The sequence below is a fragment of the Hyperoodon ampullatus genome, assembly GCF_949752795.1.
Source record: "Hyperoodon ampullatus genome assembly, chromosome: 1".
NCBI classification, from domain to species: Eukaryota; Metazoa; Chordata; class Mammalia; order Artiodactyla; family Ziphiidae; genus Hyperoodon; species Hyperoodon ampullatus.
The window spans coordinates 143,780,922-143,793,172 of NC_136914.1; the positions used below are offsets into that span (position 1 = coordinate 143,780,922).

Here is a 12,251-nt window from a genome sequence, read left to right on the forward strand (position 1 = left end):
AATGAGAATATAAATGGCTGCCATATGGTAAGTACCTGCTAAGTGGTAGTTGCTCTTATCATTGCTATTGTTATCAACTGTTCCTTTTAGGGTCAGGACTGTGCCTATGGTATTCACTGTACATTTTATTTCATTGTTTTTTTTTAAATGTAAATATTTTAATAAAAACAATCCCACAGCATTTATTGTCATCTGGTAATAACATAAAGGTGAGCAAAACAATATGAATAAATGCTTTAGAACTACACTTCTAACAAAGCACATCTAAAAAAAGCTGTATTGCCTTCTCAACAATTTCTCACTTCATTGATCATTTCTAGTTGGAGACACTTTGCAGCAGAGTAATGTTATCTCCTTTTAGCATGATCCGACCCAGTTGTTTTCTTGACTTTGTTTTCGAATGAGTCTCTTCTGCATCATCTAATACGAGGTTCATATACTCATCAAAACCAATGATACAGCCCTCTATCCGCATATTCACTTGCTCATAAAGCCACACCTGAATCCGAGATCTATTTTGCAAGTATCTGAAGATGAGATTGATTGGCTGCACCATCACCTTCTGCACCTTCTGGCCCTGGCCCCGGTACGCCATGGTGGAGGCTCACAAAGACCACACTATCCCGCCTTTCATTCAGTTTTATACATAAATGGGTATCTAATAAATATTTCTTGACATGTATGGCCACAGAGCTCCAAATGATTCATGTTCATGTCAGTTCTAATGAATACTGAGTTATATTTTATAACTCAGATGGAGACTGTTATATTTTTCAGATGGAGACTCTGCTTTTACAGGCTGATCCAAAGAAATGTTGAACTTGTTCATTCAATCTAAGACTGCATACCAGAAATGTTAGAATTGCCCAGGACTGAGTATCAGTGCTCTGAGAGTGAAGAGCTGGAATACAGAGAGGCAAAGGTAAATCTCTCTGCAGGCAGAGCAGCATAGAGGGGTAGAGAGGAAGAAACTGAGTTGCATAAACCCCAACCCAATCTTCCTTTCAGTTTACTCATCGTGATTTCACTAAAGATAAAAAGTAGACCTGTCTTTACTGACTAGGCTCCCCCCACTCCCCTGCCACCCAAAGAAAAATTAAACACAATCTTCAGGTTTGAAATCTTAGAAGGTTTCTGTAGTTGATAATTCTTGTCAAAAGAATCTCAAAGAAAGATACAAGCAGTCTTAACAAACCTCTTAAGAATTTGATTTAAAAAATATCTTCATGATTATGTGCATGAGACACACGTTCTTGTGTGACTAAAAAGATCTGTTACAGGGAAAAGAGATTGTTTTTGAGTGTGGGCAGGGGATTCCTGATATGATCAATCAAACCAGTAAAGTATGTTTTCTTGGATTTGTGATTTAAGTTGGAATTTCATTTCTTCCAGCAAATTTCCTTGTCTTTGTTGATTGCTTCTAATCTTAATGCCATTAAAAACTTGAGTTTTTTTTTAATATGATTCTGAATGTGGAAAAACAAATTGCTTGCTCATTCTCATTTTCAGTGATGGAAGGTATGAGTGCATTCATTGTGGGGCACACACCTCCCTTACTTTCAGTTTTTCCCTTGTTAAGATATGGAAAGTAATAAAGACAGTAATTTGAATAAAGGTGGGAAGACCAAGTCTTGGGCAAATTTCTCCACTGCTTTTGCTTAATTATCACGTTGATGTGAATAAAAACTCCAGATTTTTAAGGTAAAATTAATACCAGGATTTCAGCATTTCTTTCCATTGTATCAACTCTCTAATCAACCTCCATCTTTCCCTCTTCAGAAGGGGAAATACATTTTTGTGAAAAAAAATCATTTTTTCAAGGGTTTAACTTCTAAAAACTCCATTATCATGATCCTGTCAAAAACTGAGAGCTATCAATGCACTATGAATACTCCAGGGCAAAAGTTCGCATTTGATTTGAAGTAAACATTTTTTTGTTTTTTTTTTGTATGTGTATCTCAAAATTATTACAAACACCACCAGCACAAAAAATAATTGTTTGTTTTTTAATACATAATGCATAGTGGGTCCGTTTAGTTTAATCCCCACATTCCACAGGTGAAGCAGCAGAGTGTGAAACAGCTCAAAAAGACTAGTGCATGGCACAGAGACACAGGGCACTGGAGTGAACTCTTTGGCTTGTTTCCAAGCACGGTGGCTTATCCTCTTCCACTAAGAAGAAAGCAGCTCAGTAGCTGCACTGATGGCAGGAGAAAGGTAGCCATTTGCTAAAGGCTTGGCTGGAAAAAGAGAATCTCTGCCATACTAGAAAATCTAGCCCAGAACCATCCAAGAGGGCCAGGCAGACAGTGAGAGCTGAGGTCTAAAGATGGACTCAAATCAAAGAACCAGGAATCACAGGGCAAGAGCCAGTGAGTGGCACCAAAGAGGAGACCATCTGGATTAATTCCAAAGACTTGTGTGAATGGATCTAGCTTATTTAAGAGACCAGGGTAGGGCAAACAATCATATTAACTTCTACTTTTTAAAAGTATAAATAAGCAATCTCATTTGAGCCCTAAATTACAGTGGACAATAATCTTAAAACTAACAGAAGGTGAATGAGCCCTTTCTTTCTGCTCATATAACCCATGTGATTGGCTTTATCAGTTTAGAGGCTTTATCAGTCATAGTGCTAATTTTAGCAGTTAATTGTTTAGCAGTTAATTGTTTAGCAGTTAATTGTTTTAGCAGTTAATTGTTAATTGTAATTTAGCCCCACCTGCAAGTTATTAACAAGTCCAGTATCTCAATCTTGAGCCCTTCCCACTTCCGCAACCCTTAACTGACATGAATTGCCAAAAAAGCCAGGTGCCTACTCAGTTCAAAAAAAGTCAGTCTTGATTCCAAGCACTAGGTAGAAGAGACCCTGGCTTTGGTTGCTGCCATGGGTCCCACACAGGTCAAAGGACATTGTCTCTTGGTGGACTGATGCTCTTGCTATCCCATACCATACCCAGGCTGAGGTACTGCCATACTGGGCTTTAAGGAGAGAGCCAGCCAGTACACATGTTCACAGTCTTTGTTCCAAAGGCTGAGAGCTCTAGGCCAGAGGGGGTCCCAGGAAGACCTTCCAGCCTTAGCCATGTTGTACAGATCTCCTCCTTGCCCCCATGAATCCATCAGACCAGGTTCCTCATCTCTTACAGTGTGCTCGCCTCTAGGCTATTAGCCTTTCAAACTGCAGGAAAATCTGTCAGAACCATCCCAATCCATCAGGAAGTTTCTAATGAACTGACATTTAAAAGGCTTTCTACCTCCTTTTCTCCCAGGGGGTTGCTTGGCATCTAGGCAAATTTACCTACCTTTTCTCCAGCAACCAGCCATGCAAAACAAGGGGTCTTGAGAGATGTCTTACATTAGGATTCTGTTCCACCCTTCTCCTGGGGCAGTGGGTGCCTGTGTACCTTTTGCTTGCCTAACCTTTTGGGATCAGTTAAATGACTATCCTGAAAAAGAAGACCCACTGTGCCCACCTACACCAGGGAAGTGCTATCAGCTTCAAGCACTGGCTGGATTTCTTACATTTCTATCCCAGTAAGCACTTTGTTATACCTGGAACTCCAAATCTAAATTCATGGGAAGCAGAGTGGGTTTGGTACTGTATGCCACATTCATCTTGTAATTCAGGTGTGTCTGAGCATATCTAGAAGGCTGGCAGGGTGGCCCACAATAGGTCTAATTGCCTAAAGGACTGAAGAGCCTTCTGGGAAAGAAAGAACTCATCCAAACATACAAAAGAGTCCACATCCTCAAGTTTGGTCCAAGAACAAAGGATCACAGTGGGCAATGGGGAGGGAAGAAAGTCAAGAGAGGGAGTAGACCAAGGTGTTTACTACTCACATTGTCTTTCAATCCAACTCCCATGGACGTAATTCTATGTCCAAGGTGGAAAGGGCTGCAATAAAGCGTGAATAAAAACTAAAAGAGCTATTTCACTAAACTTTGTAGACCTTAAGAAACTCAAGGCAGCACTCTCCAGAGGAAATTCAGGAGACAAGATAGTTTTGTCCAGCATCACACAAATCAGAGTTTTGGTCGAAGCCAATAGGACCTTGACAATATCGACAGCTTCAGGACACCACCACAGCAAGCCAGAGAAGAGGGCAGGAAGGAAAAGTGCCACGTGTGAGCTGAGAGTGAGTTAGCAAACACAAGTGACCTCCCTCCTGGCCTTTCAGAATCAGCCAGGAGGAATTTCTGTGTAGCAGGTAGAAGTGCAGCAAGAGAGATAATGTTTTGTGACTGTTCCTGTGCTTGTAACCCAGTCTGGGCTGGGAGACAAGCCTAAAATACAGCTGAAGCGTGCAAGTTTGTTCCGTGGAAACGTGCCAGGTCTTCTGCATTCCATTTGCCTTCTATAGATAAAAATGTTTCAAAAACAATTTGACAGTAATCCTTATAAATGATAGCAGCTGCTTGGTGGCTTCAGGGAGGAGAAATCAATCTGGAAAATGGGCCTATATTGTTGGGTAAAAATCAACCATTAGGAACGTAAAGATGACAATCATTTTGTCTTGTCCTTGGTAATACGTAGTCATGCTTGAGGCTCAAGGTTCTAACAGGTGCTCTCTGCTCCGAAATTTTTTACCATGTGGAAATGTCAACTTCTGGAAATATTTTCTTGCAAACTTCTCTTGAAAAGAGCCTGCACATCAAATCCTGAGCTTACATGTTTTCATTGCTTATATTAATCCAAAGAATTTACCTATCTCTTTGTGATGATTTTGACCAATATTATATTTTCCTTTTTTAAGAGCTGCTTGTTTGGAAATTTTTTTTTTTTTGCTTAGATAATCTCTATTAATGTTCTAGTAAAGGACTTACATGTGTCTTTCTATGTAGAATCATACATACGTACAGACAGAGAAGGAGAGAGAGTGCACAGGAGCCTTTCTAGGCTCTTCAAGAAAATCCCGGTATGCCCCTTGAACCAATGCCTAAACGTTGTCACCTAGGATAGGCAGACAGATAAGTAAACCTCGTGTTTCAAAATTACCCATAACGCAGCAGCTCCACAGATCAAATTAACCACACAGGATAGCCCTAAAGCTTTCTCAGGAAAATTGCCAGAACCACACTGTTATCTTGTTTCCAGAACAATTCAGAACATCTATGAGGAAACTCATAAACAATCGTTTTTGACGTACATAATCATCTGATAGGGACCACAGCTCCTGAGTGGCTCAAAATACTACAGAAGTGGGTGGGGAACAGTTCTACTCAGGAGAGTCCTTTAACTCATATCCCTGTATCTGATAACTGCAGAAGGTCCAAGTTGTTTTAGTTTACCTTTATATTTGGAGAAGGCATCCCAGAGAGACTCTAATAAAACTTCTGGAATCCACTGGTTGCTGGTCTGCATCCAGGACAAACTGAGTTACTTTCCATCAAAGCAGGAATTTTAAAACAAAACAACATAAAATAAAACAAAAACTTTTATTAACAGGGGAAGAGGATTGGTGCTGGTATAATCCCCAAGAAAGCTTTCAGTATAGGAGCGGTGTACAATCTTAGTGGCAGAGTAGAAAGAGTTGGACTTTGGTGTCACATAGTTCTAAGTCAAATGCCACTCACTTTGAGCTGTGTAAGTCTATCTGATTCAATATTTGGGACTAATAAGTACTTGTTTTTTATCTGAAATACAATTTTAGCTGGTCATCCTGTATTTTTATTTGCTAAATCTGGTTACCCTACACTCACTCAATGTGTGTCAATGCACAAGCTACTTTCTTTCTCAGAATCTCCAGCTCTGTATATGTAAGGTACAGGATAACAATAACTAACTCTTAGGTGATTGAGATGCACCTAGCATTCATTAAGTAGATATTTACTGACTGCCTACTGTGGAGAGGGTGCTGGCCTAGGCCAGGGAAATAGAGTCTGTCCTCCTGAAGATTACATTAATGGTTAACTGCACAATTGGTCACTTACCTTAAATTGTGATTAGCACAACAGAAAAGCAGAGGATGTTAAGAGATGGAGATCTGTACCCTACGAATAGTCAGAGAAGCTTTCTCTGAAGAAATGACACTTTAACTTGGATGCATATATCTATATGTGTGTATTTATGGCACTCCAAAACTGAACTCAGTATGCACCTTTCATCTCCTCCCCCAAACCTGTTTTTGTCCTAAGTCCTTATACTTCAGTTAAAGGGACATCACTCATAGGGTACCCAGGCAAGAAACCTGGGAGTCATTCTGAACTCATTCCTGACACTCAGTCTCTATATGATTCCAATTATCAAGTTTTGCCAGTTTTATCTTCCAAACATTCCTCAAATCTGTACCCTGTTCTCCATCTGTACTATCACTGCCCTCATTGTCTCTGGCATGGCTATTTTGATAGCTTCCTAACAAGTTAATATGCTGCTAGTTCTGCTCCCTTTAAACCTATATTTTACACTTGAACTAGAAAAAGCTATTATATTTCCCTGCTTAAAACATTTCAGTGACTTCCTTTTACCAAAAGTCCAAGCTCTATAACTTGGCAAATAGGTCTTCATAAATCGGTTCCTACACAAGCTTACACTGTCTTGTATCAACATTTGTATCCTAGTAACACTGAACTACTTAGTTTCCCGCACATCGCATAATGTTTCCTGTCTATGCCTTTCTTCAATCTATAATTTCTGCCTGGTACTCTCTTCCCTCCTTAATCAACTCTAACTATCCTTCAAGACTGTGCTCTATTGTCCTCTCTTCCAGGAATTCTTCTCTAGAAGACTTCTCAATCACCTAAAAGTTATTGTTATCCTGAAACATACATATGTAGAGCTGGATAGACCATGCCAGCGGCCTGCTAATTGCACTGAGCCCACTGGGAAAGCCTCAGACTGTCTGATACCCCTTCTGAGAGAGGCTTCTTGGTCTGAGTCATCATATTTATTAACATAGGATTCACCACCATGTTTATGGTTGATTGCACAAGGAACAACTGGCAGATTCAAAGACAGTCATCAATGACTGGCCCTTACCCATGAGGCCTGTCATATGAGTTCTACTTAACCTAGTACTGTGCTCAGCAGGAATGAGGATTGGCCAATCTAGTTTCATCACTCTCTTGAAGAGTTTGAACTGAGAACACTCAGCATCAGAACCAGCAGACAATAGTATGGATGGAAGCCAAGAGACACCGAAAGGGGGCAAGAAACAGAAGCCATAGTAGAGTAGAAGCCATGACTGAACAGAAGCTATAAGGAGATTAAGATCAGTTAATTGTTAGCAGCAAAAGACATAAAAACACAGATAAGAAGTAGCCTACCAGATGGAGCTTAGTCTGCTACGGAGCAGCTGATACCTGCTACTGAGAGAAAGATAAAATTGCTAGCCGCTGGAGTAAGCACTGAATGAGCTTTCCATGTCTGCTCTTGAGGTTTAACTGAGTAGCTGCAGGATGATGTTCAATTCGTCATTAGACTGCAATGCCCAAGTGCTCCTGATATGTTGTATGTCCTTATCTCCTGAGGTAACCTACACACATTCCATACAACTTGGAAGGGCTGGAGTAACCCAGCACCCTTTGCTGGCTGTCCCAGCACTCTGAATAGCCTATGAGAGCCTATACATTTTCCCAGTATAAGAATACTGCCGGCAGTTCTGGTCCTAGCCAAAAAGGCTCACCTGAGAAAAAAGGTGTCATTTCCAAAATGATAAAAGAGTCAAGTCAGCAGTAAGATATAACAATTATAAGAATATAATTGTTAGAATATTATTATAAGAATTGGCGTATTTTAAATAAATACAGGCCTTTAGAGTACAATCTGACAATACCTATCAGGAATAGCCAGACACCTTACTATGGGTTGAATTGTGTCCCCCTAAAAAGATATGTTGAAGTCCTAAGGCTGGTACCTGTGAATGTGACCTTATTTAGAAATAGGGTCTTTTCAGATTAAGTAGTTAAGATGAGATCATACTAGATCAGGGTGGGCCCTAAGTCCAATGACTGGTGTCCTTCAAGAAGGTCATGTGCAGACACAGAGAAGAGAGTACCATGTGAACACAGAGGCAGAGACTAGAGTGATGTATCCTTACACAGAGGAATCCCAAAGACTGCCAGCAACCACCAGAAGCTAGATGAGGGACAAGGAACAGATTCTTCCTCAGGCTTAACTCTACCAAAATCTTGATTTTGGACATCTAAGCTCTAGAATAATAAATTTTTGTTGTTTTAAGTCAACAAGTGGGTGGCATTTTGTTACAGCAGCACTAGGAAACTCAACACATGTCCCAACCCCGAAACAAAAAGAAACCCATCTGGGGGGTTTTCAAAGAAACGTTTTTAAATACGGAAATATTCGTATCACGAACATGTTCATCATGGTGTTAATTATAAGTGGGAAAAAACAGGAAACAATAAAAAATACCGTAATCCAAAATGGCTAAGTAAATTATGCTCACGAAAACTATATATCATACAAAATGCTTTTGATGGTTAATTTTTTGTGTCAACTTGACTGGGCTGTGGGTGTCCAGATACTTGCTGCCCATTATTCTCAGTGTTGTCCGTGAGTGTGTTTCTGGATGAGATCAACCTTTGAATCAGTAGACTGAATAAAGCAGAATGCCCTGCCTAGTGTGAGTAGGCCTCATCCAATCAATTGACAGCCTAAACAGGACAAAAAGGCTGAGTAAGAGGGAACTCCTCCTGCCTGACTGCTTGCGTGGAACATTGGTCTTTTCCAGCCTTCAGACTTGGATGGAAACATTGGCTCTTCTTGGTCTCCAGCTTGCTGGCTGCAGTTCTTGGGACTTCCCAGCCTCAATAATTGGATGAGCCAATTCTCTCTCTCTCTCATTCATTCACTTTATTTATTTATTTATTTATTTATTTATACATATAATGAATATATATATTCTGTTTCTCCCGAGAGCCCTGATTAACACAATGCTTATGTGATAATGATAATGATATAATGATTTGTGAAAACAATTCCAGGACAATTTTATGTACTGTATGATTACAGGTATATAAAATATGGCAATCTAAAAGATTGGAAAGAGATATATAAATGTTATTAATGGTTAGGTCAGGTGAGGGTCTTAAGGGAGAATTTTATTTTCTCTTTTTCAAAATGTTAGTAGTGTGTTCAGATTTCTTAGATAATTAAAAAAAACATTTTAAAATGGTCAACTGCATTATTATTATCAAAAGACTAGATAGGATAATTTACATATGAAATTTCATAAAGAATGTGATAAACATACATACTCTAGATTTTCCAAGCTTTATTATTATCTATTTCAAATCCTACATTGATGGACTATATTTTTCAAACTTTATGTTGAATATTTTGACTTAACTGAGTGTCCATTGCTTCTTCTGAGGACCTATAAGAGATGAAGAAGTGTGGAAGATTTGAATTTTCCACTGAGGATACTGTCATTAGGAGCTAGGACAAAGTGTATCTCTCTTTGTGAAATACCGGTTCTATGAGCACAAGTCTATTTTGTTCATCATTGTTCCCAGCCCCTAACTCAGTTCCTGGCACATGGGAAGTGCTCAATAACTATTTGTGAGCTGAAAGAACAAATGAATAATCGAAGGAATGAACTTTAGATAATAAAAGCTGGGTGCCTCTCAGCCCATGCAGTATTTTTCTTAGATTAGGTTTTCTGATTTCATTGGTTTCTTTCTCCTTTCTTCCTTTACCTTCCTTTATGTCTTGGTTCCTATCATTTTCCTCTACTTAGGATGATCTTCACTTTTATTTTAGCTATTCTTTTATGGTAAGTTGCCTCACAGAGTTTTGGAAAGTAGAGTGAATGTAAAATAAATAGTATTTTAAAATAATTAATTGTAAGTACTAATTATTTTAAATTGTAAACTCTATGTTTAAGTACTAAGCTATACGGTACAATTAATTTTTAAAAAGTTATACCATAATAAACTAAAATCTCTTTGAGATCAGAAAACTGGCCTTATAATTCTTTATATGTTTTATAGCATTTGGCAGAGGACAGTGAACATTTCATATGCTTTATTTTATTTTTAATATACCTGCTATTTAAATGCTATAAATACTATTAAAATTGTTCAGAAACGGTATGGATTATTATCAAGAAAATGATTAAATTTGATACAGTCATTTGATATTACAAAATCATTTAAAAAGATGTTTTAAAAATATTTATTTGCCTGAGAAAATCGTTATAATATAATGTTGGGTGAAAAAAGCAGAATACAAAATAATGTATACGGTTATCATCTCAACTTTGCCGGGGCCATGAACACACATAAATTGAGAGAGACAGAGAAAGAAGTGGGAGACTTTAAAGAATGCATCAAACTGATAGGAGTAATAATTAAGGGACATATGGGACTACAGATAATTTTTGTCTTCCTTGTACTTTTTATATTTTTCAAAATCGCTACAATGAACATGCATTATTTTTTAATCAGGAGGAAAAAACTCATCACTTTAAAAACAAAAGCTCTGGACTCCACTGCTGGATACAAGGGATTCAGAGGTGCATTTGTGTGAAAAGATCTGGGTTGGGCTCTTTCCAGAGATAGCAAAATAACATAATGACTTTCAAGATTTCCTTCCCTTTCCCCTTTGTAGCATCTTTAAGATTCATTCCTGAGATAACCTATTCAGGGACTCAGGAATCTGTTTTTAAATCAAGGACACCTGATTTTCTCTCCTGTACTAGATAGTACTGAGAGACTCTTAGGATACCAACAGCTGTTGAAGGATCCAGGAAACACACGGCTGCTTCTGAGCATAGCAAACAGATATATGCCCAGCACTGGGATAAAAAAAAAAAAACAAACAAAAAACCCTTATAAGAATTCTGCCATTCCAAACAATCCATGCCTATTTTAAAATGCCTGGCCAAAACCTGAAGTGTCTGGAGAAGAAGAGCACAGGGAGTCTTGGATATGTGTAAAAGGCTGTCACCACTTAGCTTCTTTGGTTCTGGACACTTCCAACTACATAATCCTCATTGCCTTGGAAGCTGTATCTGTTCATAAGAGTTGTGTGTGGACTCTGATGTTGACTTTCTACCTGTATATGACTTCTCTGTATGAATGTCCAGTTTCCAACAAAAAAGGAAAATACATACCATCTTCCCTGAAGCTCCAGTTGTGCAAAACCACTAGCAAATTCCCTACACTCAGAAATCTAGAATAGTTTTCTACTTCTCTTTGCCTTAGAACAGGATTACTAGTGTGTGCATGTGATGCTGGTGGGCAGGGATGGAATTCCATGACACGATTTATGAAGAAGGCTCAGAAGGAAAGTTGTTATGGAAGAGAGTGATGCTCTGTTCTGACACAGAAAAGAATAAGAACTCAAGGCAACAAAAGACAATTACCTCTTATTTGCTGCCTTGGTTCCAAGTAGCTTTAGGATTCCAAGAGGGTTTGACTATTGCTGAGTCATCGAAGGGTTTCCATCTTTCCTCTCTGTTCAGAGTAGGGCTAGCTTGGGAATGGTGGAGGTATGGGAAGTAGGCCTTCCAGTCTTGCCCTATTCTGCATCCAGCTCTTAGATGATGTGGGAACAAAGAGGACTTAATGAAGGCCAAAATGAAGTCCCCTTTGCCTCTACTGTAGCCTCTTCACACCCACTGTCCAGTGAGATATAGAGATAACAATAGAGAAGATAAGAGAGTTGAAGCTAAGAAGAGGATAGCTCTTGAGGTTTAGGCAAGGAGTCAAGGTCCTCTCCAAAGTCTGTCAGAGCTTGCCAATCCTAAAAGAACAAAGGCAACTTTGGGGGGCAGAGGAGGAAAGGGAGGCTCAAAGAATCCCTTATTCCCCACATGGACACTGGGAGGAGTTATGAGAATAGATCATGTGGCTATTTATGGGGTAACAAGAAACAAGGTCCACCACAGCTTCCTGCAGCATCAATTGTGATTCAATTTCCCAATCAATTGGACTCCTATGGATGGGAACTCAGAAGCTGAGCTAAAAATTACAAGGTAGCAGGAGGCAATGGATAGCATACATTCTCCCAAGTCCAGGAGAGCTGCCACAGGTAGACTGCCTGAAGCATTCTGATAGGATGGGGCAGCTAGATTGGGCCTACCTAGATCCTTATGCCTATCACCAGATATAAACTCATTTCTAGCTTCTGGAAGAAAATAAATTACTCTGTACTAAACTATATATGCTTATGTACTTTATCCAGTGGTCAGTATGCAGCAGACATTGTGTTTTGCTTACCCCGACCCCTTCTCCACAGTCACCTACCAGTTGGAGGTGGCCATGGCTCATTAGTTCTGGCTGATAGT

General features: G+C 39.2%; 1 protein-coding gene across 1 annotated transcript; it reads right to left on the bottom strand.

Annotated features, from left to right (window-relative positions):
* Positions 1-217: 217 nt before the first annotated feature.
* On the bottom strand, positions 218-621 carry LOC307051656 (small nuclear ribonucleoprotein E-like). Its single transcript, XM_079702130.1, has one exon. The coding sequence runs from the start codon at positions 593-595 to the stop codon at positions 317-319; it is 279 nt and encodes a 92-aa protein (XP_079558256.1). The 5' UTR covers positions 596-621; the 3' UTR covers positions 218-316.
* Between the last annotated feature and the right edge of the window lie 11,630 nt (positions 622-12,251).